The sequence below is a fragment of the Pongo pygmaeus genome, chromosome 4, assembly GCF_028885625.2.
Source record: "Pongo pygmaeus isolate AG05252 chromosome 4, NHGRI_mPonPyg2-v2.0_pri, whole genome shotgun sequence".
Taxonomy (NCBI): domain Eukaryota; kingdom Metazoa; phylum Chordata; class Mammalia; order Primates; family Hominidae; genus Pongo; species Pongo pygmaeus.
This window is the reverse complement of record NC_072377.2, coordinates 446,575-473,665: the sequence shown is the minus strand read 5'-3', so window position 1 is coordinate 473,665 and position 27,091 is coordinate 446,575. Positions and strand designations below refer to the sequence as shown.

General features: G+C 63.2%; 1 protein-coding gene and 1 long non-coding RNA gene across 3 annotated transcripts in view; one reads left to right on the top strand and one right to left on the bottom strand.

Annotated features, from left to right (window-relative positions):
- Positions 1-24,006, top strand: part of SLC9A3 (solute carrier family 9 member A3) — a 53,823-nt gene extending 29,817 nt beyond the window's left edge. Inside the window, exons 2-17 of one of the 2 annotated variants that reach the window (XM_054487757.2) lie at positions 4,010-4,312; positions 8,032-8,192; positions 10,568-10,646; positions 11,111-11,288; positions 11,967-12,187; positions 12,692-12,894; positions 13,287-13,376; positions 13,576-13,646; positions 15,244-15,373; positions 17,757-17,869; positions 18,508-18,637; positions 18,803-18,979; positions 19,089-19,161; positions 19,519-19,629; positions 20,073-20,322; positions 21,150-24,006. In XM_054487757.2, coding sequence (XP_054343732.1) covers positions 4,010-4,312; positions 8,032-8,192; positions 10,568-10,646; positions 11,111-11,288; positions 11,967-12,187; positions 12,692-12,894; positions 13,287-13,376; positions 13,576-13,646; positions 15,244-15,373; positions 17,757-17,869; positions 18,508-18,637; positions 18,803-18,979; positions 19,089-19,161; positions 19,519-19,629; positions 20,073-20,322; positions 21,150-21,153 — 2,294 coding nt within the window. In that variant the 3' untranslated portion in view covers positions 21,154-24,006. The remainder of the gene's footprint in view (positions 1-4,009; positions 4,313-8,031; positions 8,193-10,567; positions 10,647-11,110; positions 11,289-11,966; positions 12,188-12,691; positions 12,895-13,286; positions 13,377-13,575; positions 13,647-15,243; positions 15,374-17,756; positions 17,870-18,507; positions 18,638-18,802; positions 18,980-19,088; positions 19,162-19,518; positions 19,630-20,072; positions 20,323-21,149) is intronic. The other variant, XM_063664610.1, reaches the window with a different exon arrangement.
- Positions 14,317-15,831, bottom strand: LOC134739570 (uncharacterized). Its single transcript, XR_010126346.1, has 2 exons — positions 15,212-15,831; positions 14,317-14,841 (listed from the first exon to the last, which is right to left on the bottom strand). It is a non-coding gene; the product is annotated as an uncharacterized LOC134739570 (long non-coding RNA).
- Positions 24,007-27,091: the final 3,085 nt, after the last annotated feature.

The window sequence follows — 27,091 nt, the reverse complement described above, 5'->3', positions numbered from 1 at the left end:
GTGGGGGGAGTGGAGCGTGGGGAGGGTCAGCGATGGTGGGGGGAGTGGAGCGTGGGGAGGGTCAGCGATGACGCGGGGAGTGGAGCATGGGGAGGGTCAGCGATGATGCGGGGAGTGGAGCGTGGGGAGGGTCAGTGATGACGCGGGGAGTGGAGCGTGGGGAGGGTCAGCGATGACGCGGGGAGTGGAGCGTGGGGAGGGTCAGCGATGATGCGGGGAGTGGAGCGTGGGGAGGGTCAGCGATGACGCGGGGAGTGGAGCGTGGGGAGGATCAGTGATGACGGGGGGAGTGGAGCGTGGGGAGGATCAGCGATGATGCGGGGAGTGGAGCGTGGGGAGGGTCAGCGATGGTGGGGGGAGTGGAGCGTGGGGAGGGTCAGCGATGACGCGGGGAGTGGAGCATGGGGAGGGTCAGCGATGATGCGGGGAGTGGAGCGTGGGGAGGGTCAGTGATGACGCGGGGAGTGGAGCGTGGGGAGGGTCAGCGATGGTGGGGGGAGTGGAGCGTGGGGAGGGTCAGCGATGGCGGGGGGAGTGGAGCGTGGGGAGGGTCAGCGATGGCGGGGGGAGTGGAGCGTGGGGAGGGTCAGCGATGATGCGGGGAGTGGAGCGTGGGGAGGGTCAGCGATGGTGGGGGGAGTGGAGCGTGGGGAGGGTCAGCGATGGCGGGGGGAGTGGAGCGTGGGGAGGGTCAGCGATGGTGGGGGGAGCACTGTGAGTCCCCAGGGCACAGAGTTGCGTTGTTGTTTTTAAAGACAAAGCTGGTCCCTGTGTCCCCGACTTGCTGGCCCTGCAGTTGTCTGGGGTGGCTTCACAACAGTGGTGATCGCTGTGAACCTAATTTTGGAAGACTGTGGCTAAAAGACGCAAGCCCTGAACAAAAAGACCCCGGGCCAAGTGTTTGCAGTCACCAAGGGCGAGGGCGTCCTGGAGCTCCGAGACTCCTGCTGCTTCCCAGGTCTGACCTGCGGCCACGGTGCCCCCCACCTGGGGACACGAGGTCTCTGTGGTCACTGGATTTTACCCTCAAGGCAGCTACATGCCAGCGGGCACCAAGGGGCCACACGTGCCCCGCTGGCTGCTCCACAAGCGCTATTGGACAAATACCGTCTCCCGGGTCTTGTGACCCTGAAAGGAGGAGAGGTGAGCCCATTACCCCTACAGGAGCCAGCCTGGGACGTGGGCAGAGGCAAAGAATGTGCATCGTGTAGAGAACAGCGGCCTGGGTGGGTCTCACCAGGGGCTGGGCAGCCTCCAGGGGGTCACCATCACCACGGCTGTGCCGGGCTTTGCTAGGCACTCATTGGGCAGCAGCAGAGGTGACAACGTCGCCAAAGACAGATGTGAGAGGCGCGGGTCAGCCTGTGGGTGGGCGGGCACCGGCACCAGGCACAGACCACCCTGATCTTCCTAACACAGCTTGGGACACCAAGGCCAGGATTTACAGCACTCAGGAAGGAAGGAAGGAAGTGGTAAACTCCACTTCTCTCTGGACATTAATGAAGAAATCAGGAGGCTGCAGAGGTGGGAACACCTGCCCCGGGCCTTCCTGCACCACAGGGACCCCCAGCGGGACTCCCAAAAGCCTCGGAGCCCTCAGTGTGCAGATTCCCAGGCCAGCCTAGGACTTGCTGAGTCCCGGGTGTGGAGGGGGCCCCAGGCTGCCCTGAGCAGAGGCCACAGCCTTCCCCTCGCAGGCCCGGAAGGTGCCACCCATGTCTCTTCCCAAAGCTCTTCGAGGCCAGGTCTGTCCCCGGCCACCACAGGGACCAGGCTGTGGAGCCCAGAGGAGAGGGGCCCCTGTTTTCCTGCTGGGCTGCCAGCCCCGTGAGCCCAGATCTGGGGAGGGCGCTGCTGAGGACGGGGCTGTCGGGGTACGCATTAGGGCCCCAGGACTCCTCACGTGTATCATAGCCACTCCCAGCTGGGGAGCACCTTCTAGAGAAGGGAGAGCTGTGGGGAGACAGCAAGGTCAACCCTGCGGATGCTCTCCTCCTGAAAGCTGGAGCAGACGGGACCCTGCAGGCCAGCTCTGAGCGGGGCCCGGAGGACTCCAGGGAGCTCACCCTCCGTGTTCCCCAGGGACAGCCTCCCTCCCTCATTCCAGGCCAGTCCCTTGCTCATTGCAGGCCATGCCCTCCCCTGGTTTGGTCATCACTGTTGCATGGTTCCAGCTTCCAGGGCCGACCCCTGCTGCCCTGCCTGACAGGTGTGGAGCTCAGATCCGTGCAGGATGTGCAGCCCGGAGTGGGGGAGCCGTCGGGGGGCTCAGAGAGCCTGTGGGGCACATGGTGGGGACAGGGATCCACAGCAGGACCTCTGATCCTGAAAGCAGGAGCCTCTGAACCCTGATCCCTCCCGGAGCTGGTGTTTTGGAATCTGGAGCAACAGGCAGAGCCGCTGTCCTGGGGACAGGGTCGGGAGACCGCAGTGCAGTGCTGGTGGCCGGGCAGGTGCGGAGCTTGTGCCTGCCACCCTCCCTAGAGGGGCCCATGCCACCCGTGGTATTTGGTGTAAGACCATCCGCGGGGAAGGAACGGCAAATCCAGAACAGCACCTCCCTCCTCTGAGCACCCGGCCCTGCAAGAGCTCCATAATTACAAGGGAGAAAACAGGCAGGGAGGGCCGAGCTCGTCAGGGCCACACAGTCGGGAAAGGTGGGATGTGGCCACTGCCTCCACCGCCCCTCCAGCTGTGCTGACACATTCTTCAGGGGCGGGTGGTGTTCGAGGGAGCCTCCCCGCTCCCGCTGCTCTGTGCTTAAATGGGGTCTCGGCCATCTCAGGAGACAACTTTCCTTTGAATTTCAAAGAAGACTTAATAACCAGCAGCTGAGGGAATGAAGAAGCTCATTATCCCTTACGAGGACGCACCTCATTTGTCAGCCTTCCCGCTATTTTGAAATCAGGCCGAGCGCAGAAATTCTCATCACCTTTTTTTTTTTTCTGAGTCCAATTAAAACACAGGAGACATGGCCCAGATAGGTTGGTGCCTGCACCCCCCACCCACAGGGCCAGGCAGAGCCTCTGAGAGGTCCTGGCAGGGGCGATGGTGCTGGGGGACGGGGTGAAGCTCCACGGGGGGTCCCCAGGGCCTGCTGTCCACCCTCAAGCTCACCTGTGGGGAGTGGCGTGGCAGGACCCAGAGACCCTTCCTAGAAGGCCCCACCCAGGGGCTGTGATCCCAGGAGAGGGGCACGAGGAGAGGGGGCCACAGCCTCCATGGGGTCCCTCTGGAGGGGTCTGAAACAGAGCCAGCCTCAAGTGGGAGCAGGCTCTGGCCACAACGTCAGGGACAGGGTGAGCTCAGACCTTGGTCACCAAGGCAAAAGGCACAGAGTGAGTTGGGGGTCTGGGGGACCAGAACCAGCCGGGTGGTGGGGCGGCAGGTCAGAGGCCCCCTGCCACCGTCCACCCAGCACGGGCCTCCACCCCATAGCACCAGCACCCTCCTCCAACTGACTCCCTTCTGGGGGCTCCAGCAGCTGCCCCTGCACTTTCCTCCTTCCCAGCCCTCTTGGGCTCCCTGAAAAGTCGGGGGAAGTCTTAGATGCCTGCAGCTCTGAGCCCTGTGGGACCTGATCACCTGGACCTCCCTCCCCTCCTCCGCAGGTCCCACCCCGACCTCCCGCCCCTCCCCTGTGGGTTCCCCCCCCTCCATCCCCTCCCCTGTGGGTTCCCCCCCACCTCCCTCCCCTCCCCCACAGGTCCCCCCACCTCCCTCGCCTCCCCCACAGGTCCCCCCACCTCCATCCCCTCCCCCACAGGTCCCCCCACCTCCATCCCCTCCCCCACAGGTCCCCTCACCTCCCTCCCCTCCCCCACAGGTCCCCCCACCTCCCTCCCCTCCCCCACAGGTCCCCCCACCTCCCTCCCCTCCCCCACAGGTCCCCCCACCTCCCTCCCCTCCCCCACAGGTCCCCCCACCTCCCTCCCCTCCCCCACGGGTTCCCCCCACCTCCCTCCCCTCCCTCACAGCCCGGCCCTGACCTCCCTCCCCTCCCCTGCAGGGTTCCACCTGTCCCACAAGGTCACCAGCGTGGTTCCCGAGAGCGCCCTGCTCATTGTGCTGGGCCTGGTGCTGGGCGGCATCGTCTGGGCAGCCGACCACATCGCGTCCTTCACACTGACGCCCACCGTCTTCTTCTTCTACCTGCTGCCCCCCATCGTGCTGGACGCCGGCTACTTCATGCCTAACCGCCTCTTCTTCGGCAACCTGGGGACCATCCTGTTGTACGCTGTCGTGGGCACCGTGTGGAACGCGGCCACCACCGGCCTGTCCCTCTACGGCGTCTTCCTCAGTGGGCTCATGGGTGAGTCTGCGCCACTGTTGCCCCAGCCGGGCTCAGGGTGGGGCCCGGGGGGGGGCTGCCTCATCTCAGAAAGGTCGGGGTGCCGCATCCAGGCCTCCAGGGGGTGTCAGGGGAGAAACGTGGCTGGCAGCCCCGTAGGCCCTCGTGACCAAGGCCAGTCCCCTGCGTGTCCCCAGGTCCCAGCACATGTTCTGCTTGGGGAGGAGTTCCCATATCAGCAGCTTGGCTGGGGAGCTGCAGGTGGCCGGGGGCTGCCGCTCTTCCTCCGGCACTGGGCAGAGGTCGGGGTCCGTCCACACTCACCGGCCACCAGGTCCCAGGGAGACGAGGACTGCAGAGCCTGGTGTATCGGGCACTGTTCCTCCTAGCCTGTGTGCCGGAGCCGCTCGGCCACCGCTGCACGCATGTGGCTGCAGCCACATCCGGAGCCAGAGCTGCCTGCGCGGTTTTGGTCTTGGGTGCTTCATCTCTCAGGCACTGCCTCCCGCCCTGGAGCCAGACCATGCATGGCTGGTGCCTCCCAATATGCCAGGTGTGGTGCAGCCCTGATGCCTGCCGCTACTGCCAGGGATGCTACAGCTTTGACCAGCTGGGCCCAAGGACCTCAGGCAGAGCCTAGCTTTGACCAGCTGGGCCCCACGGCTGAGCCCAGGCCTCCGGCACCTGCCGCCCTCACCTGTCTGAGAACTCAGCCTCAAACAAATCCACCAGCTGAACCAGACTCACAAGAATTGGCGATTTTCTGTCTGGTTCAAGGGAGAGCATGGCCCGGCCTCTCCATGGGAATCAAGGGGCTGAAACCTGAGACCAAGGAGACGCATGGAGAAAGAGGAGCTCCCGGGTTGGGGCCTCCTCACCCGGCACGTGGTCCCTTGGGGCCTTCTCACCACTCCGTGGAGCCCCTGCCGTCCAGCATCACCCACCAGGCACAGCCCAGGGGAAGCTGCCGAGGGCGCAGACAGGCTCATGGATGGCAGGCCCGTCACGTGGGCAATGCCATAGGTGGTCAGGACACACCTCGGACGGGGCAGCCGCCCTAGCCACCGGGCCCAAGGGAAAGCCTCAGGGGTTGTAGCAGAGACTCCTGGACCTGCGGCCCCTCGAGGGTCACGCCTACCTTGCCAGATGGCCCCTTGCCCGTGAGATCCCAGCTTCCTCCTGGCTGTGTCGAGTGTGGGATGGAGTAGCCTTTGATCAGTCTGGCCGTCAGGGCTGCTCCTTTGAGAGCCAGGCACACTCCGTGGCTCCGTGGCCGCTGGTCACAATGGTCCCCACCTAGCATTGGCCAGAGACACTGCCGGATTTCCCTTGTACGAAGCAGAATGTCCTCGGCGTGACTGGCCGAGCCTGGAGGACGTCCTTGCTGCACCTGCACCGTGAAGCCCTGGAGGACGTCATCCCTGATCCCTGGCCCACCCCTGCCCCTCGCCACGCTGGACTCCACCGTCCTCCCACAACGCTCCTCATGGGAAACACGCGTCCCGGGTATCGCTGTGCCCCCTCGAGGCAGGCCGCTCCCCAGGTGACACGGATGCTGGAGGCCATCTCTGTGCCCCTCGAGGCAGGCTGCTCTCCAGGTGACACGGATGCTGGAGGCCTGCACTGTGCCCCTCGAGGCAGGCTGCTCCCCAGATGACGTGGATGTTGGAGGCCTGCACTGTGCCCCCTCGAGGCAGGCCGCTCCCCAGGTGATACAGATGCTGGAGGCCTGCGCTCAGTCTTGGGGCCCAGCTGGTCGCTGCCTGAGGTTCTGGAGCAGAGAGGCCCACGGCCGGCAGGTCCGTCCCATTCCTGGGAGTCCGAGAGAGCTGGGAGGCTGCAACTGATCTCTGCAGACCAGCGGCCAAGCCCTGTGGAGCGTCTCAAGGCTGGACATGCCCCGTGGGAAAGGGTCGACATGGCAGTGCTGGCCCGGGGGCTGTCCGGGCAGTGTGGCGACAGGCCCTGCAGGAGCTTCACGCATCAGAGGCCCTTGCACAGGCAAAGCACCTGGTGGAGAAAGGCCTGGAACATGCGGTCTGGTGGCATGAGCCCTCCTGGCACGGCCACGGGCAACTGTCCAGACGGGAAGGCTGCCGGCCGGGGAGTCTGAACGCGGCCGACCCCAGGACATCCACGGGGGCCATCACTGCCCTGCGGGTGGCCGTGCCAGGAGGCCGCGTTTAAAGATGACCTTGAAGGGGATTCGCGTCCTGAGGCCTGAGTTTGGAAGTGGAGAAGGCTTGTGTGGTTCCCGTTCCAACATGGAGACTTTAACTCCCCGAACGCTGGTTCTTCTGGCATCTGTCACTTCCTCGGGGTGTTGTGACACTGGCCAGAGGCTGCCGGGGCTTAGGAGCTCACAGCAAACTCAAAGTTTAGTCACCGCAGAGAGGACCCTGATCCGTCCCCTCCCAGGCGCTAGCACAGAAACCCCTGGCCAGGCTGCTCTCTGTTGTCTCCTGAGACCCGTCCAGCTCCAGGGACAAAGCCCTCCTCAGCCCGAGCCTCAGCCCAGAGCGGTGGTGGGCTCCGCTCCAGCCCAGCAGAGAGGCAGCAGCAGCTGTGTGGGGGGACTCGTCGGGGGCATCCCCCTCCCTGGGTGGTCTCTGCACACCCTCATGGCTGGGAAGACAGCAAAGAGGCCCAGTGTCCTCTGAGTGTCCTCTGAGTGTCCTCTGAGTGTCCTCTGAGTGTTGTCCTCTGAGTGTCCTCTGAGTGTCCTCTGAGTGTCCTCTGAGTGTTGTCCTCTGAGTGTCCTCTGAGTGTTGTCCTCTGAGTGTCCTCTGAGTGTCTTCTGAGTGTTGTCCTCTGAGTGTCCTCTGAGTGTCCTCTGAGTGTTGTCCTCTGAGTGTCCTCTGAGTGAGTGTCCTCTGAGTGTTGTCCTCTGAGTGTCCTCTGAGTGAGTGTCCTCTGAGTGTCGTCCTCTGAGTGAGTGTCCTCTGAGTGTCATCCTCTGAGTGAGTGTCCTCTGAGTGTCCTCTGAGCCCTGCGGCCGTGAGCGAAGGCAGGCTCTCGGGGCCACGTGGCCACACTCAGTTCCCTGAGGGTCCCCTGGAGCCTGGCACCCCCACATGGCCTCCTCAAGGCCTGAACCCTGGGTTGAATGGCAAAGACTTGTGAAGGATGAGGCTGCATTTCAGTAAAACCTCCCCAGCAAGGGGCACCAGAGCCCACAGGCAGATGCAGGGAGGGAAGCCGGCCGGGAGCTGGGGACCACATGGACCCACGTTTTCCAGGCCCCCTTGCTCCCACCGCAGCCCTGCTCATCCCCACAATCTGCCCCCACACCCCCAACGGCCCTCCCACCCGCGCCTCCCTGGCCGCGCCCCCGGCTGCTGTGTGTCCCGGCTCCAGGCCTGTCCTGGGTCAGCCCCACTTGCTTCTCCTGGGCTGGGACGTCACTCCAGGCGATGGGCCCCCATTCCTCCCCAGCACGCAGTGCCCCTGCACCCACCTCCCTCCATTCACCCAAAGATGAAGGAGAGGGCCAGGGTCAGTCTGTCTGTTTGTCCGTCTGTCTTGCTCAGATGGGATGGCCCCCTCGGAAGACACCAGCCTTCCCTGGAGGGCGCTGGGGCCTGTGGGAGGGACGCAGGAAGCTGACCCGGCTCCCCCCAACACCACCAGCACCAGCCAGACAGGCTCAGACCCCCGACCCATAGCCGAGCGTCTCCCCAGGGCCCTCCTTCTCGGGTGGCAGGTCCTGCAGCTGCCCCACGGCCTGGCTTGCCTTCCAGGCGACCTGAAGATTGGGCTGCTGGACTTCCTCCTGTTCGGCAGCCTCATTGCTGCTGTGGACCCAGTGGCCGTCCTGGCCGTGTTTGAGGAGGTCCACGTCAACGAGGTCCTGTTCATCATCGTCTTCGGGGAGTCGCTGCTGAATGACGCAGTCACTGTGGTAAGCAACAGAACTGCTGCTCCAGAGCAGCCGAGCCGTGGGAGGCCTGGGCCCCGTCTCACCCCGCATCAGTCAGTCAGCAAAGGAGGGCATGAAACCCTGTCCCCAGATTCCCCTCCTGGGGGTGTCCCCTCCCTCCACTTCCCTCCTCCCAGCTCAGAACGACTGGCAGCTCTCTTGAGGCTTCTTTGGATCTTCCACAGTTCCTAGGCCTGGCCCGCCCAATCCATAGTTTCAGGGTTAATGATGCTGCCATTGAAATCCCGCCCTCCTGGTCCCCAGAGCGTCTTGTGACTTTGGACCCACAGTTACTGCCACCCATTCCTGAGTTCCTAAAAAATACATGAGTGGCCGGGTGCAGTGGCTCATGCCTGTAATCCCAGCACTTTGGGAGGCCGAGGCAGGTGGATCACCTGAGGTTAGCAGTTCGAGACCAGCCTGGCCAACATGGTGAAACCCCATCTCTACTAAAAATACAAAAATTAGCCAGGGGTGGTGGCGGGCGCCTGTAATCCCAGCTACTGGGGAGGCTGAGACAGGAGAATCACCTGAAACCAGGAGGCAGAGGTTGCAGTGAGCCGAGATCGCGCCATTGCAATGCAGCCTGGGTGACAGAGCGAGACTCCATCTCAAATAAAATAAATACGTGAATAGCCAACAACAAAATCCCATAGGAACCGCGTAATCTGCCAGGACCACCGTGACAAAGTACCACAGTTCTGGTGCCTTGAACGACATTTATTCTCGCACCGTCCTGGATCATGGTGTCAGTGCGGTGGGATCCTGCGGGACCCCGGTCCTGGACTTGCAGACAGTGCCTTCACGTGGCCGTCCCTGCGTGAATGTGCCCAAATCGCCTCCTCTCGCAGGGACACGGGTCCTATTGGATCAGAGTCCACCCTGGTGACCTCACTGTGCCGTACTCCCCTCTTTCACGCTCACGTGCCCAGGTCCTGGGGACTTTAACGTGGGAATTTCGGGGGCACAATTTGGCCCATGACAGAGGTGAAGGGAGGGAAACTGTGCTGGTGCTAACGGCAGAGCCCGGACGGTGTGTGGGTGTCCCTGGAGGAGACGGTGTTCCGGGAAGTGGGGACGGTGCCTCCACAGAGGCCCGAAGGCCACATCAGCGCTCAGTAAGGCCAGGAGAAGATTCAGGAACCCCGAGGAACATGGTTACCACTTCACAGTGGCAATCGTGATGTCTCAAAGCCAATCCCATCAAATGGGGCCACTGCCTCCCGGAAGTGAGTCCTGGGGCGATCCGAGGGGCATGTGCAGAGTGGCCCTCTTAGGAACCGTCAGTGAGGCCAGCCCTGGGCCTGGCCCCGACGCCATCCCAGCCCCCACACTGCCCCGGCCCCTGCGCCACCGCTGCCCGTCCTCCCCCAGCCCCGAGGACCCTGCAGACGCAGCCGGAGGGAAGGGTGGGGTCAGCTTCCTCTCCCCTTTGAAAGTGCCTGCAGTTTGAAACCTGTCAGCCTCTCATGTTCACTTAGGGTTTTGGAAAGAGGAAAGTCCTGTGGGTGTCGCACGCCAGATTGCAAAGATATTCTCAGGGGAATTTGGGAAGTGAGACTTAATCGGGAATAGAGTGACAGCCCCGTGTGCCCCGCAGCCCTGCGGCTCCCATCCCTGGAGAAGCAAGAGTCTCCCAAGAGGTTGTCTTCCCTCCCAGCCGGATTTTCATTAAAAAGCCCAGCTCCGAGAAGGCCCCAAGAGACCCTGGGACCCTCATGGACCCCCTCACCCCAGCCTGCATTTGCAAACACAACTTACACGCCTGCCCCAGGGTCCTCTCCCACATTGACCAGAGCCAGAGACACAGAGCTGGGTGCAGAGCCAGGTTCTCCCCAGGGGCCTCGGCCCACCCAGGATGGCCCTCAGCCTGTCCCACCTGTGTCACCGCTTTGCTGGGCGTGGAGCCCAGGGCGTGGATAAGGTTTCCCCACATTTTATCTCTGGGTTTTGCCGGGCTAAGGTTTAAAAACATGCAAAGACCGCAGGAGCTAGAGACAGCACAGCAGTGAAGTCACTCAAACTGACACCCTGGGTTTGTCTCTGTAAATGAGACTCAGAATTCAAATAGCAGGTGAGCTTTGCAGCTGCACCTGTTTTGCAGAGGATAGGAAGAGGCCAGCTTTGCTCCCGAAGCTTCTGGTCCCCTCCAGAACATTCTTTTGCCCCTGTGTCCTGCTGGCTGCTGGGCTCTGGCCTTCTCCCCTTTGGGGGCCATTGCCCTGTGATGATGTTCCTTCCAATGGCCTCGGGTGCCATGGGCTCCACACTCGGGCCAAGTCCGGTGAGGCCCAGGCCCCGGAGAGGGGGTGGCGCTAACCAAGGACCACCCAACGCCCTGCCCGTTTTCCCTGCAGGTCCTGTACAATGTGTTTGAATCTTTCGTGGCGCTGGGAGGTGACAACGTGACCGGCGTGGACTGCGTGAAAGGCATAGGTGTGTAGCCGTGGATCAGGGGGAGTGGGCGGCCGTGTCTGCTCTGGGGCCGACTGTCTTCTCTCCACGCCCAGCCCGCAGCCCATGCAGGAAAAAGCTTTGCACTCAAAGCTGCTACACTGGGCCCTTCTGTCCACATCACGTCCCCTTCCAGAGCGATTCACACACGATTTGACATGGTCCTGGGGGTTCCTGGGTGTTTCCCAGAACAGGGATAAGGGCAGCCAGGTCTCCCTGAGAGAGACGGCTGGATAGGGCCTGGGGCCAGGCTCCCAGGGGCACAGGAGGGTCCTCTCCCCTTGCTGAACCAAGGCTGGTGCTGAGACCAGGCCCGATCTCCAAGAGAGTGAGGAATCCACCCCCGTTTCCCGGGCTCCCGGCACTTCCATGGGGGTCACCAGGCGGCCCCTGGCAAGGAAGGGCCCGGAAGGCCAGCACGGCCACAAAGGGCGTCCTCTCCCCAGTGTCCTTCTTCGTGGTGAGCCTGGGGGGCACGCTGGTGGGGGTGGTCTTCGCCTTCCTGCTGTCGCTGGTGACGCGCTTCACCAAGCACGTGCGTATCATCGAGCCCGGCTTCGTGTTCATCATCTCCTACCTGTCCTACCTGACGTCCGAGATGCTGTCGCTGTCGGCCATCCTTGCGTGAGTCCCTCCCACACACGCGAGCTTCTCCATGCCCTCCGGAGCTTCTCCACACCCTCCTGGGCCTGGCGGGGTGAGCCAGCCAGGGGGACCCCAACTCAGAGGGAGGTGCCAGCTGCATGGACACCGGGGGTGTGTGTGGCAGGAGCCCTGGGCTCTGCATCACCAAGTTCCCTGTGATCCCCCGTGAGGGGACGTGCAGGAAGTGGAGGGCCTGCCCTGCCCTCTGTCCTAGCATGGGACCTTCAGAGCAGTGTCCCATCACCTCGCCCGCTCCGCTGGCGCTCCCAGACTGGGTGGGATTTCAGTGTGGGGCGAATAATTTGATTTATTTAAATTTTAAAATAAGGAGTTGGCGTTTCCACTGAATTGTGTGTGGGCCGACAGCAGTGCCCACCCTGAGACAGGTCAGGCGGGGAAGGACTTTGGAATCCTTTGTTGCCCTCCTGCTGGCAGGCAGCCCCGGTGCCCATTTTCTGCACGACAGTGACGCCGCCTGTGGCAGGGCCGTGGACAGGAACCCTGGCGGCCCAGCCTGGCTGGGGAGGGAGAGGCCCCCGTAACCACACGACTGTGATTCTGGGCTTGCAGGCGCCAGGCCATGGGGGGCTGGGCGGACGCGGGTGCCTCGGGTGCCGGACCAGGTGGCTGCATCCTGAGGCGCATCTGTCCCTGCAGCATCACCTTCTGTGGCATCTGCTGTCAGAAGTACGTGAAGGCCAACATCTCGGAGCAGTCGGCCACCACCGTGCGCTATACCATGAAGATGCTGGCCAGCAGCGCCGAGACCATCATCTTCATGTTCCTGGGGATCTCGGCCGTGAACCCGTTCATCTGGACCTGGAACACGGCCTTCGTGCTCCTGACGCTGGTCTTCATCTCCGTGTACCGGGCCATTGGTGAGGCAGGGTCAGATTGCAGCTGTGGGACCACCGATGGGCCGGCACCGTCTCATCGGCGCAGGCTTTCTACTGGGCCCAGGGAGATGGAAGTGCAGCCCCATGTGAGGCAGAGGAGGGGACCCGATGGTGGCAGCCTCAGGGCTGGGGTGGAAGGCTCTGGAACCCCAAGGGAAACCGCTTGGTTTCCCACTGACTCTACTGGATGTGCCTCAAGACAGGGTCAGTGGCACCGGAGATGGAACGGGAGGCAAGACGGCCCCGCCCCCGCCCAGCCCCATCCGCCTGCACCCGTGTGTGTGATGCACGGAGCATGTGGGGGAGACGCCAGGCCTCGTGTGGCTCCGGGTGGACGGTGACGAGGGACGTGGCGTGGTGACGCCGTATCTAGGGTGCCGCTGTTCTTTGTCAGCACACGCTTGGCCACCAAGATGCTGTCCCAGAGAGCTGGGGTCCCGCAGCTGGGAGGGTGGCCGGGGAGCTGAGTGCCCGCCCCATCCACAGGTGTGGTCTTGCAGACCTGGCTCCTGAACCGCTACCGCATGGTGCAGCTGGAGCCCATTGACCAGGTGGTCCTGTCCTACGGGGGCCTGCGCGGGGCGGTGGCCTTTGCCCTGGTGGTGCTTCTGGACGCAGACAAGGTCAAGGAGAAGAACCTGTTCGTCAGCACCACCATCATCGTAGTGTTCTTCACCGTCATCTTCCAGGTGAGGCCTGGCCCAGCCAGCCCTGGGGTCTCAGCTCCACCCGCGAGGGGCGCCTGGGCCCATCCTGCACTTCAGGATGAGCATTTCCAGGCTCCAGACCCTAATTGGGTTTTATAATTTTAGTAACTAGGAGCCGTTTTGTAGGTTTTCACGTGGCCCCACTGGGGAGGAAGCATAATTGTCCTAAAAATGTTCTTCCCGGGCCTTCGCTGGTGGATGAGGCCCCGGGTGCTGCTTCCTCTGCAAAGCAGGGGTGCAGGTTGCTGGGCGCCCGGAGAGCAGGGAGGGCATCTGTGGGCCCCGGGGCAGGTGGCTCTGTGTGGTGCACCTGGCTGGACCAGTGGGATGTGGGGAGCTGCCTGGCACCAGGGTCACAAGACCCTGTCCTCCAGGGCCTGACCATCAAGCCCCTGGTGCAGTGGCTGAAGGTGAAGAGGAGTGAGCACCGGGAACCTCGGCTCAACGAGAAGCTGCACGGCCGCGTACGTGCAGGGCTGAGGGGGCGGCGGGGGGCACCGTGTGTTCCTCGGGGCTGGGCCGGGAGGGGAGAGGACGCTGCGTCTGGGCCGGGGGGTGGTGAGGGGGGCTGGTGGGTTCCTCGGGGCTGAGCCGGGAGTGGAGGGCACCTCATGTTCCCCGGTTGGCTGCCCTGAGATGCTCACGTCTTTCTTCCCTTGAAAGGCTTTCGACCACATCCTCTCGGCCATCGAGGACATATCCGGACAGATCGGGCACAATTATCTCAGAGACAAGTAAGTGGCTGGGACAGTCCCGGCTGTGTTGCACAGCCTGGCTTCCGGAAACATCCTCCACTCGGAAGAACCAGAAGCCACGTGCGTAACTATTTGAGTCCAGGCTTGGTCAGGGCTCCGGTGCCCCATGAGGCCAGGTGCCAGGTGTGCCCTGAGACACACAGGTGCTGCTGAAAGGAGTTGGCGGCAGCATTTGGGGGCCACCGAGTGAGGGGACAGGAGCTGAATTCTCTGTGCTCTTTCCGGGGAATAGAGATGCCCTCTCATGTGGCCCAATTAATTCCAAATTGTTATGTAGGAACTGAAAATAAGAAAAATAGATTATTTCCTCCATGTCATAAACAGAGTTAATATCAGTCAACATTTAAAATAATTTTGTCTGGTGGGGCTCAAGCCTGTAATCCCAGCACTTTGGGAGACTGAGGCGGGCAGCTCACTTGAGGTCAGGAGTTTGAGACCAGCCTAGCCAACATGGTGAAACCCCGTCTCTACTAAAAATACAAACATTAGCCAGGGGTGGTGGTGTGGGCCTGTAATCCCAGCTACTCAGGAGGCTAAGGCACAAGAATCGCTTGAACCCAGAAGGTGGAGGCTGCGGTGAGCCGAGATTGTGCCATTACATTCCAGCCTGGTGACAGAGCGAGACTTCGTCCCAAAATAAAAAAAAGAATTTGTCCATTAAGGTGAAATCACCTATGTTTTATTATAAAAAACATGTGACACTTAAAATAAACCCAGTAAGCAGCACATACAATTTGCCCTGGGTTCCCATTTTCTGAGCGATCTGTGTTTGGTTGGGGTGGAGGCACCGGGAGGTGTGGCTACGTGGCTTCATAAAGCTCAGCTGTGGTTTTCCGTGGCCGCAGCGACTCTGCTCCAGGTACCCAGTCCCCGACTCCTTGGCCTCCCAGGGGCCATCCCGGGGGTCTCGGAAGGCACGGCCTCAGTTAGCTTTGACTTCTTGGTGTGGCTGAAACTCAGCCTGTACAGGAGAGCTGCCATTGCTGCCGCGGGGCCTGCCCAGGTATGAGTACACAAGCTCACCCGGGCCCACCCTCTACCCCGGGGGGCGGCTCTGGAGGCTGCACCCATGTCCAAGAGTGAGAGGCATCACCTCCTTGTGCCCCAGAGTTTCTGCTAAGTTCGTCCGGGCCACCGTCCCTTCTGATCCGGATAACCAGCGAATACTCTAATTCTGTTAGGGTAAAAAAACCTCACTCTGGTCAGCTTGGCTCCCTCAAGTCTAAGGGCTCAGGGCATCTGTCTGCCCCTGCCTTTCCTCCTGTGCAGCTGGAAGTGCCCCCACGTGGCCGGAGCCCCCTTGCCCGACCAGGCCTGATGCCCACCCTGTCCTGAGCCACCCTCTGGAGGAGGCGGCATGCAGTTTCAAATGCATCTAACAGCCTCCATCCAACAGGACAGGCGTGAAAACGGCGGACGGCCTGGGCGTGCGGCAGGGGCTGCTTCCCTCATTTTAAACACGCCTGCAGAGTCGCTATAGCAAATGAAATTCAGGAGAGAAGGGGCCGGGCCACGTGTCCGGTGGGCTCTAGGGCACCTGTCACCTGAGGCTCACACCCGAGATCTGTCCCTACAGGTGGTCCCACTTCGACAGGAAGTTCCTCAGCAGGGTCCTCATGAGACGGTCGGCCCAGAAGTCTCGAGACCGGATCCTGAATGTCTTCCACGAGCTGAACCTGAAGGATGCCATCAGCTACGTGGCTGAGGTAGCAGAGCCACTTGCTCTGCTGGGTCGGGGCTGCAGCAGGCTCGGGCACTGGCTGTGGGTGCCATGGGGGCAGTGAGGAGAAGCTCCTGCACCCGCGTCCCAAGGCCAGGCCCACCCCAGCAGTTCACGGGAGGCTGATGGGCCTTCTGATGCCCTGGGAATCCCAGGGGCTCTCATGTGGGGTAAACTGAGTCACAGAGTCCTGGTGACTGCGGTGCTGGTGGGGGTGAGCGCTAAGGTCAGGTCCTAGGACCCCAAGCTCCCTTGCTTTCCCCGGAGATGGGAGCAGACGGTAAGCAGGCAAGCTGTTATGGGACCTGGTCCCAACACAGCCCGGCCTGCCCCAGCACACGCAGGTGCACACAGGCCCACACGCACGGGTGGAGGGGCAGCAGCAGGGCCATCTCCCGCTGTGGGCCGGCCGTGGCTCTGAGGCTGCTCCAGCATCTCCCAGTACACTGTGAGCAGGCCTCTCAGCGTCCGCAGAGCCCCTGACTGCTCCAGAGACCAGAGGCCAGGCACCCCACCCAGCCCCGAGGCCACTGCCGCCCCTGGCTCCCGTACCTGCCCACTATGGCAGGTGGGCCTCAGCCTCCCCGGCCTGCCCTGACCTCCCCAGGGGCGCTCTGGCTACAGGAACTGTGCAAGGCAGGGCCTGGGGGCACAGCTGCAGGGATTCTGCAGCTCCTCCCTAAGGACAGAGCCCTCCCTAGTGAGTTTTGGTGCCCTCGTCCAGCAGCCGGTCAGGGTCGGTGCTCTCGCTGGAGGGAAAGGCCTGTCCTGCCAAACCCTGCAGACCCTCACACAGAGGGCCAGCGGGGGCCTGGAAACTCCATTCATTCAGACAGAATGATTCTGCCTCCACTGACATGCATTCACCCCACACATGCCACCCGTGACTGGGGCCATGCCGAGTGGCAAGGCGCCTCCTGGCAGAGGGCACGGGGGCCTGGGGTTGTCAGGAGGGCCAGCCAGTGCAGATCAGGAAGGAGGGCTCCTGGACCAGGCTTCACACAAACCCCCAAACCACAGGCCCCGCAAGCGAGAGAAAGCTCAGATACTCTGGCCCTAGGAGGCCTGGAGCCTGGCTGGAGGGTGGGAAGGGGCAGTGGGGGCTCTAGCCTCTGGTGGGCTCCCCTCACCCCTACATGGGTGACAAGGTCAGCAGGCAGGCCTTGAGCCTCTCCCTCAACCACACCAGCCACCGTCCTTGACCCACGACTCATGACCACGACCCTGGGCTCAGCTGCATGTGGGGAGCCTGTGGGCTCCTCCCGGTCACTCAGTAGCAGGGGTCTCCACACCTGGGGTGGTGTCCGCCTGCCCAGTGTCCTTCCTGGCTCTCACACAGGGCAGCTGTTTTCTCTGCATCCCCCACCCCACAGCAGGGCTCTGCGGGGGCAGGGGAAGTGGTGTGGGGAGCAGCCCCTCCAAAGACCCCCACGTGCCTGGGTGCTCCACAGCCCTCGCCTGTGCCTGCCCAGAGTGGCGGTTAGCACCGTGGTTCCCCCGACCCTCAAGTCTGTCTTCACGGGGTGGCAGAAGAGGGACAAAGGTCGTACAGAAGAAGCTGGATTTAGAAGCAAAAGAGCAGGCAGAGGGCCCTCAGAACCAATGACCCTCAAAGCCCCCCCACCGAGTGGGCAGTGAACTGGGGGCCGCATCTTCAGTGGGAACAGCGGCACCCACCCGACCCCGGGAGCTTTCCTGGGAGCATCCTGCACACTGCAATGCGGCGTGGGTGCCCACCTGGCGAGGTCTGAGCACAGTGAGCTGATGTTCCCTCCACACCCGTACCCCGCCGGCCCTGGGGACCCTGACTCCAGCCAGAAGCCCACTCTGTCCTGTGCTCCTGCACAACCTCACGCTCTGCAGGCCCTGCCATCAGGCGGGTGGGGTCTGAGGACACATAGGCGGCCCCACTTCCGTCCTCTGGCACTCAGCTGTGTGGCTTCCGTGCCCCATCGGGCTCTGCTCCGTTCTCTACCTGATTCAGTGCTGGACATGAGACCAATGGGGTTTTAGGGCCTCCGGCAGGGGAGGAGACCACTTCAATGATTCCGCAGTATCAACAGTTTCCCCAGACACATCCCAAGTCCCAGGCAGCTTTACCCCTTCACACTCAGACCACTGTGTCCTCCCACAAGCATTACCTCTGCCCAGTTCAGGCAGCAGCCTGGCTGTGGCCTCAGACAGACGGACAGGGGCTCGAAATCCGATCCCCTGGTTTTGGCATCTCCACCCCTCCCTCTGTAGCTGTGAGGCGTGAACCCGGGGCTCAGGTCTCAAGGCCTTCCCCGGGCCCCGAGCTCCGGGCGCTTCATGGCAGCAGCTAGGGCTTGGCTGCTCAGGCCACTGACCGGGCTGCTTCCCGACCACAGGGAGAGCGCCGCGGGTCCCTGGCCTTCATCCGCTCCCCCAGCACCGACAACGTGGTCAACGTGGACTTCACGCCACGAGCATCCGCCGTGGAGGCCTCTGTCTCCTACCTCCTGTATGTGCCACGGCCATGCAGCCTCCCTGGGGAGGAGCCCAGCCTCGGGAGCTGAGAGTCACACACGGGGCTGGGGTGGCATGGAAGAGGGGAGAGGTGCAGAAAGGGGGTGGGTGTCTCCTCCCACAAGCGCTCCGGTGTTAGGCGGCGGCCAGACTCCCTTAGTGCTGGATGGAAGGTGAAAGGGAGGGGCAGCAGCAGATTGGGGGCCGGGCCTGACGTGTTTGCTCCTGGCCAGGAGTAGCCTGTCCTGGTCCCCATGCCACCCTTACTGCCCCTCCGGCCTTGGGCTCCACAGCTCACAGCCAGTTCTCACGGGAGGTCCGCTCTGCCAGGTGTGCAGATGCTGGGGTGCCCGAGTCCCACAGCCAGGGCTTTGGAGGGGAACCAGTAAGGAAAGGGATCCACGTCAGACAGGAGGCCGGGAAGGCCTCGTGGGGAGTCAGCCTAAGCCCCGAGGGGAGAAGGGGCTGGCCAGGCAGCAGATGTCCCCGTGCCCCAGCCGGGTGCCCGCCGTGGGAAGGCGAGGAGCACACAGGAGGCAGCCAGGGCCAGATACCCGCCGTGGGAAGGTGAGGGGTGCGCAGGAGACCCCGCCCTGAGGGAGCCTGTGTGGCTCAACGCTGGTCCCTGCGCAGGAGAGAAAATGTCAGCGCTGTCTGCCTGGACATGCAGTCTCTGGAGCAGCGACGGCGGAGCATCCGGGACGTGGAGGACATGGTCACACACCACACGCTGCAGCAGTACCTGTACAAGCCGCGGCAGGAGGTGGGCACCGCGGGCTGTGGGCTGGAGAAGCCCGCAGGGATCCCTGTGGGGCGGCTTCCTCGTCCCCTCCTGGGACCACGGGGAATCCGTGCTCAGCTCCTGCGGCAGGAGGGCGAGAGTGTCCGGCGCTGGGCACAGCTGTGACCTCCGTGCCTGATCCCGCAGTACAAGCATCTGTACAGCCGACACGAGCTCACGCCCACCGAGGATGAGAAGCAGGACCGGGAAATCTTCCACAGGACCATGCGGAAGCGCCTGGAGTCCTTCAAGTCGACCAAGCTGGGGCTCAACCAGAACAAGAAAGCGGCCAAGCTGTACAAGCGGGAGCGTGCCCAGAAGCGGGTGAGGCCAGGTCACCAGGAGGCTTGGCGGGGCTGGGGCCTGGAGTGGGGGCAGTCAGGGCTGGGTGTGGCTGTGTCCGGGTGTGAGCAGCTTCACGTTTGCTCCGCAGAGAAACAGCAGCATCCCCAATGGGAAGCTGCCCATGGAGAGCCCCGTGCAGAATTTCACCATCAAGGAGAAAGGTGCGCTGGGGGCCCTGCAGGAACGCTGGGACTGGGAGCCGCCACCTCCCAGCCCCAGCCCTCCCCTCTCGGGAACCTCCCCTCTCAGGACCTTCCCCTCTGGGGACCCTCCAGCCACCCAGGCAGGGGCGGCATGGTCAGGGCCTCAGCTGCAGACCCACCCAGGATGGGGTTCCAGGGACACTGCCCTCCAAGTGGGGTCCCTCCTCGCCCTCCCCCAGCCCTGCGGTTTAGCCCTCCTCTCTGTGGGTCCCGACCCCCTGCACCTCTGTGCACAGAGCTGATGGACACTGCTGACTGGGCTGTGAGGACAGCCCCCCAGTGACCCCAGTCCTCACCCCAGCCTGTCTCCCCCAGACTTGGAACTTTCAGACACCGAGGAGCCCCCCAACTATGATGAGGAGATGAGTGGGGGAATCGAGTTCCTGGCCAGTGTCACCAAGGACACAGCGTCCGACTCCCCTGCAGGTGGGGACGGGGCACAGACGTCGTGGCTAAGGGAGGGGTGGCTCTTGCTGCCCCAGGAGGGAGCTCGGTCATTGGACCAGGGGCACTGGGACCTGGGGGGTTGGGGGTCTCCTGTGGGTTCTCAAGGGCCCTGCCTGGCCCCCACTGAGCGCCCCCTCAACCAACTCGGAGGCTGCTGTCCGGGGAGACGTGGGCCGGGCAGGGAGCAGGCGGGGTGTGTCTTGAGGGAAGGGAGACGTTACCTGTGCTGCCTGTGGCGTGTGGGGTCATGGATGTGGGGGAAGCGCCTGCAACCTGAAAGGCACGTGACCCTAACCTTCCCGGTGACCCTATTCCAGGTGACCCTAACCTTCCAGGGCACCCAGCAGGCGACGGCCCCGGCGAGGCCTCCCCTGCCGCCTGGGGCTCTCCGGAGGCTGACCGGCCGCTGCCCTCTCCCCTAGGAATTGACAACCCTGTGTTTTCTCCGGACGAGGCCCTGGACCGCAGCCTCCTGACCAGGCTGCCGCCCTGGCTGTCTCCCGGGGAGACGGTGGTCCCCTCGCAGAGGGCCCGCACGCAGATTCCCTACTCTCCCGGCACCTTCCGCCGCCTGATGCCCTTCCGCCTCAGCAGCAAGTCCGTGGACTCCTTCCTGCAGGCAGACGGCCCCGAGGAGCGGCCCCCCGCCACCCTCCCCGAGTCCACACACATGTAACGCTCCCGGGCCTCCCGCCGCCTAACCCCTCTCTCCGCAGCTCCTCTCCCTCCAGGTCTCCGCCTCGCGCGCTCTGTCTCTCTCCTCCTCCCTGGACCCGAACCTGGCTCTCTCTCTCTCCAGCAGCCCCTCTTCCTCCTCTAGCGCCCTGCCGGCCGCACCTCCCTCAGGAGCCCGGACAGAGGGACTCTGGCGTCTCTGCTGCTCCCACGGAGCTGAGGGCACCAGGGCCGCCTGAGATTTCCTTTAGGTGGCTCCGAAAGCTAGTCCGCGAGTCCAACTCCTGCGCTCCCAGGGAGCTGAGAGCAGGGCTGGGGGGAGCCAGACAGACGCCCCGGGTCCCCGACCCGCTCACAGGGATACAGGGAGGACCGGCCCTGCAGACCCGGACTCTGCCTCCAGCTCAGAGCAGGGAGGGGGCGGGCCACAGGGTCTGGGCTTTCTGAGCTCCCTCTGGGGGCCTGGGAGGCACCCGGGGGACGCCAGGGCGGTTTGAGATGGAGGAAGCAGGTTCCCTGGGGACCTTGACCTCCCGCGCTGCAGGGCCTGGGGCGGGACATTCCTGCGCGGAGGAGGCCGCTGTCCCGGGACCCCCGGCGATGGGACGTGGCGGGGCCGGGCTGGGGCTTCGCTGTTGCTGCTTCCGCCTCTGCCCCGCGAACTCGGGTCCTGGGAGGAGGCCCCAGCGGACGCCGAGCCCGGGGTGCGCGGCGGTGGGGGAAGCGAGAGCCGCCGGGCTCGGGGAGAGCTGAGCCCCCCGGGGACGCCCCTCCCGCCCCAGCGCCCGGACTCCGCGCGCCGCTCACGCCCTGCTCTCCCGCAGGTGACACCGGCTCCGACACGCCGCTGACCGGACGCTCGTCCCCGCGCCACGGTCCGCCCACCGCTGCCGCCGCCGCCGTCCCCGAGAAACCCCAGATCCCCGCGCGGCTACAGCGACCACGCGCCCCGAGCCCCGCCTCGTCCACGCCAGCGCCTGCGCAGAACTCCGAGAGTGCCGCGCCCGCGCCCGCAGAGCCGCCCGAGCGCGAGCCGGGGGCGGGGCCTGCACCGGGGGCGGGGCCGGAGCGCCGGGGGCTGCCGAGTGCGCACGCGCGTTCGGCGGCGGCGCGCCGCGTGCACAGCCGGCGCTCGTTCCAGCGGCCTCGCGCGCGCCGCCGCCCCGCGCTGCTGAAGCTGGCGTCGCTGCCGCCCTCGTGCCACGCACCGCCGCACGCGCTGGAGCAGGAGGAGACGCCGCTGTGACGCCGCCGGCGGGAAGGGTCCGCGCGCCATGGCTGGCCGCTCGCGCCCTTTCCCACCGCTGCCGGGAAACCGAGGCTCGCCCCAAACGGATTTGCATGAAACCAGCCCAAGGCTCCGGGCCCCCCCAACCGAGCCCCGCGCCTCTCCCCGGGGATCGACTCAGGGACCTCCCGAGCGCCAGGACTCAGGGCCCGACCTGCAGCGGCTGCAGGCCCAGCGCCCGCAAGCGGCCCGGGCCGAGCGCCGTTTCCAGGCCCTCGCCAGGTCTTTGAGCTGCAGGTAAAGTGGCAGGAACGTCTTCCGTCTGCTCAGCGTTTGGGGATTTATACTCCTAAAGCCAGTACCTGCCCCGTTTCCCCCCCAGGTTCCGTCCTGCCCGCGCCCGGTCTCAGGGTGGCGCCCCCGGACACGGCCCGTCCCCATAGACGAGGTCTCCGGCCTGAGCTGTCGCACCTGGCGCGGAGGTCGCCCGGGGTGCCTTGGCTGGGTGAGAGGTGGCCTGGCGGGCGGAGCTTGCCAAGAATCACGGCCAGTCCTTAAGTGGATGGTGGTGCCCAGCAGCTGCTCTGGCCCCCTTAACAAACCAGGGGGCACGGAGGGGCCCAGAGCACCGCCCCCCCTACCAGGCTCAGGCCCTCCAAGGAGAACCTGCTGAGACCCCTGGGCCTGCCCTAGACCCCGGACCCCTGACCCTTCCCACTCCTTCCAGCGTCCCAGGGCGAGGCCTTGGACAGAGCTCCTGGTCCTCTGCAGGGAGACCATCCAGCCTAAGCTCTGGGAGGCGCAGTCTATTGAGTGGGCGGAGGCCGCGGGTGCTGAGCCGGGGAGGGTGCTGGGAGTCCATCCATCCCTCAGACCGCAAGTCCCACAGGGTCCAACCCACCTGAAACCTGCCTGCACGGTGGAGGTGGACACTCCTAGGGGCTTTTCTAAAGCTAGACTCGCAGCTCCTTGCTCAGGAAAATTAAACTATTCACGTCTTAGATCAAGTGTTGACAGTCGCCAGTCAGGAGGAGTTCTTAAGAGTTTTATGTTGACTGAATATTGCACATTGAGTCCCCATTGAGTCCCTGGTGGGAAAAGTCCACAATTTCCCATTGATAGCTTTTTACCGTTGTGAAAAAGGGAAGCGTCAGCCACACAAAAGCCTCCATGACCGCCACTTCGAAGAAGCTCTCGACCCTAACTGCAGTCACTGTTATTTGGATCTGATCAAGCGCAGTGACTTTTTGGGATTCAGTGGTCATTCTCCACACTTCATAGCCATTTCAACCAACTCTGAGCACAAAATGCAGCCATCTTCTATGCAGCAAACCCTGCCCAGTCAGTGACCCTACTGGACAGACCCAAGGCCAGCCCTGGTTCCCTGCTGCAGCCACCATCCTGACGTTCATCGGAGCAGGCCGGGGCCTGGCCTTCCCGGCACAAGTGGGTGTTCTGACAGGCCCCCAGTTTGTCCCATCTGAACTGCTGGGAGGTTTCCAGGTGGCCAGAGGAGCAAAGCTGCCTTCCAAGTGCCTGTCTGTGCCTGGGAGAACAGAGCAGGAGCGTCGTGCGGCCCACAGTGCAGTGCATGGCGATTCCAGGCGTTGAACAACTCCCCTGGACCCTTGGGCCTGCATCTGACTCCCAGCTGCAGAGTCAGAAGCTGAGTCCAGGCAACTGCTTGGCCACTCCCGGTCACTCCTCCCTGGACACCCGGTTACCAAAGTCAGCAAAGAAGATGCGGTAATCGTCCACATGGTGAACACAACACTCTCACCAATACCTCCTTGACTGGTCAGTCTTCAGCACCGGGAGTGGGCAGGCAGGTGTTCTGTGTTTACGAGAATTGCACAGGCTAAACACAAACATGGAACCAGAGTTCCAGTGAGAACACCTCACTCACAGCAGCCCAGGCTGCTCCCCACCAGGTGATGGAGCGCGCCCGGGCTGTGGGTGCCAGGGGCTGAGTGCTAGGGACTCATCATGAGTGGGGATCCCCACGTTCCTGTCACTGCTGTCAAACAGAAGGTAAACAGTCTTATGAATGTATTTCCTTAGGAAAACTTGTAAAAACTTTTATTAGGATATCTATTTAATACTGAACTTTGGCCTACTTTGTGATAGACTATAAACAAATTGAGGAAATCACTATTTCTCACTTCTGTATTTTCTCAAAAATAATTTTGTTACAGAGTTCAATATACTGTGTACTATTGATCTTCTATTGTGAAAGCAAAGAATTTCATCAAAATATTTTAAATTATGAGTGAAAATTGTGTATGTTAATTTTGCAGCTATAATATTAATCAAACTTTGTGTAATTCTAATCACAAAATGATGTGCCTTAAGTGCCCCTCCAGCTGTGGGTTGGCAGTGTCCAGACAGGGAGGGCCCATCATCAAAATCCTGAACGATTGCTAGACCAATACTATTAAAAACATTTTAAGGCAGTTTTGGGTGCAAACTTTGTTTATAAAAGAGAAATCATCCACCTATGAGAATTTAAGGAGCAGTCTCCTGTAGGCAGACATCACTTTGCCCAAAAATTAGCACTGACACATGCGTGTGTTTGTGCGTGTGTGCATGTATGCGTGCATGTGCTGTTGCTGCCCTTCCTAGCTGGTGTGAGAAAGCTGCTGGATGCGGCTGTGGAGCAACCCCTGGATCTGAGCACAGCCCCTCCAGTGCAGACAGATGGGGTCAGAGCCCCCTGGGGAGGCCTGTCATTGCAGGCACCCCTGAGGAGGATGTGACCAGTGACCACGGGGCCCAGTGTGACCCTCACACAGAATCAGCAAAACACCAGTGAGGGCTGCACACTCACCACCATTCGCCCCGGGCACTCATTCCAGAAGTTAAGAATTCCCTCTCAGTGGGAAAATAAACACATTTTTCATTCTTATAAGGGGCACTCTAATGACTGTGAACACTACGAATTTTAATTCATATGCATTTACTGAGCACTTACTGTATGCCAGGTGCACTCAAGGCCTGCTGCTAAGCGGGAAGCTGGGTTCAGAGGCACGTGGAACAGCGCGCCTGCTGGATGCCCTGGGAAGAGCACCCTCTTCTGAGCCCCTGATGCTCGTAAGAGCTGCTTCTACGTCTCAGTTACTTCTCAAGTTTTGATTCTTTCAAGAAGTCCCATTTGTGAATTTTTCACATCTTGTGAGGATGAAATAAAAGCAAAATGTCAACTCTGCCATCTCAAAAACGTCTTGAGAGCAAACAAAGCGTGTCCTCAGGCTGGAGTACCTGCGGCCCATGGGCAGCCATGGGAGGTCCTCACAGGAACAGATGGCCCCACTGATACCCCCGCCTCTCCCACCTGCACTGCACGGGGCCCACTGGCCAGCCCTGTGGGGTCCTCATAGGGACAGATGGCCCCGCTGACACCCCCGCCTCTTCCCACCTGCACTGCACGGGGCCCACGGGCCAGCCTTGTGGGGTCCTCATAGGGACAGATGGCCCCGCTGACACCCCCGCCTCTCCCAGCTGCACTGCACGGGGCCCACAGGCAGCCATGGGAGGTCCTCACAGGAACAGATGGCCCCACTGACACCCCCGCCTCTCCCAGCTGCACTGCACGGGGCCCACTGGCCAGCCTTGTGGGGTCCTCACAGGGACAGATGGCCCCACTGACACCCCCGCCTCTTCCACCTGCACTGCACGGGGCCCACTGGCCAGCCTTGTGGGGTCCTCACAGGGACAGATGGCCCCACTGACACCCCCGCCTCTTCCACCTGCACTGCACGGGGCCCACTGGCCAGGCTTGTGTGGTCCTCACAGGGACAGATGGCCCCACTGACACCCCCGCCTCTCCCAGCTGCACTGCACGGGGCCCACTGGCCAGCCTTGTGGGGTCCTCACAGGAACAGAAGGGCCCGCTGACACCCCCGCCTCTCCCAGCTGCACTGCACGGGGCCCACAGGCAGCCATGGGAGGTCCTCACAGGAACAGATGGCCCCACTGACACCCCCGCCTCTCCCAGCTGCACTGCACGGGGCCCACTGGCCAGCCTTGTGGGGTCCTCACAGGGACAGATGGCCCCACTGACACCCCCGCCTCTCCCAGCTGCACTGCACGGGGCCCACTGGCCAGCCTTGTGGGGTCCTCACAGGGACAGATGGCCCCACTGACACCCCCGCCTCTTCCAGCTGCACTGCACGGGGCCCACTGGCCAGCCTTGTGGGGTCCTCACAGGGACAGAAGGGCCCGCTGACACCCCCGCCTCTCCCAGCTGCACTGCACGGGGCCCACTGGCCAGCCTTGTGGGGTCCTCACAGGGACAGATGGCCCCGCTGACACCCCCGCCTCTCCCAGCTGCACTGCACGGGGCCCAGTGGCCAGCCTTGTGGGGTCCTCACAGGGACAGATGGCCCCGCTGACACCCCCGCCTCTTCCAGCTGCACTGCACGGGGCCCACTGGCCAGCCTTGTGGGGTCCTCACAGGGACAGAAGGGCCCGCTGACACCCCCGCCTCTTCCAGCTGCACTGCACGGGGCCCACTGGCCAGCCTTGTGGGGTCCTCACAGGAACAGATGGCCCCGCTGACACCCCCGCCTCTCCCAGCTGCACTGCACGGGGCCCGTGGGCCAGCCTTGTGGGGTCCTCACAGGAACAGATGGCCCCACTGACACCCCCGCCTCTCCCAGCTGCACTGCACGGGGCCCACAGGCAGCCATGGGAGGTCCTCACAGGAACAGATGGCCCCGCTGACACCCCCGCCTCTCCCACCTGCACTGCACGGGGCCCGTGGGCCAGCCTTGTGGGGTCCTCACAGGGACAGATGGCCCCGCTGACACCCCCGCCTCTTCCAGCTGCACTGCACGGGGCCCGTGGGCCAGCCTTGTGGGGTCCTCACAGGGACAGATGGCCCCGCTGACACCCCCGCCTCTTCCAGCTGCACTGCACGGGGCCCGTGGGCCAGCCTTGTGGGGTCCTCACAGGGACAGATGGCCCCGCTGACACCCCCGCCTCTCCCAGCTGCACTGCACGGGGCCCACTGGCCAGCCTTGTGGGGTCCTCACAGGGACAGAAGGGCCCGCTGACACCCCCGCCTCTCCCAGCTGCACTGCACGGGGCCCGTGGGCCAGCCTTGTGGGGTCCTCACAGGGACAGAAGGGCCCGCTGACACCCCCGCCTCTCCCAGCTGCACTGCACGGGGCCCGTGGGCCAGCCTTGTGGGGTCCTCACAGGGACAGATGGCCCCGCTGACACCCCCGCCTCTCCCAGCTGCACTGCACGGGGCCCGTGGGCCAGCCTTGTGGGGTCCTCACAGGAACAGATGGCCCCACTGACACCCCCGCCTCTCCCAGCTGCACTGCACGGGGCCCACAGGCAGCCATGGGAGGTCCTCACAGGAACACATGGCCCCGCTGACACCCCCGCCTCTCCCACCTGCACTGCACGGGGCCCGTGGGCCAGCCTTGTGGGGTCCTCACAGGGACAGATGGCCCCGCTGACACCCCCGCCTCTTCCAGCTGCACTGCACGGGGCCCGTGGGCCAGCCTTGTGGGGTCCTCACAGGGACAG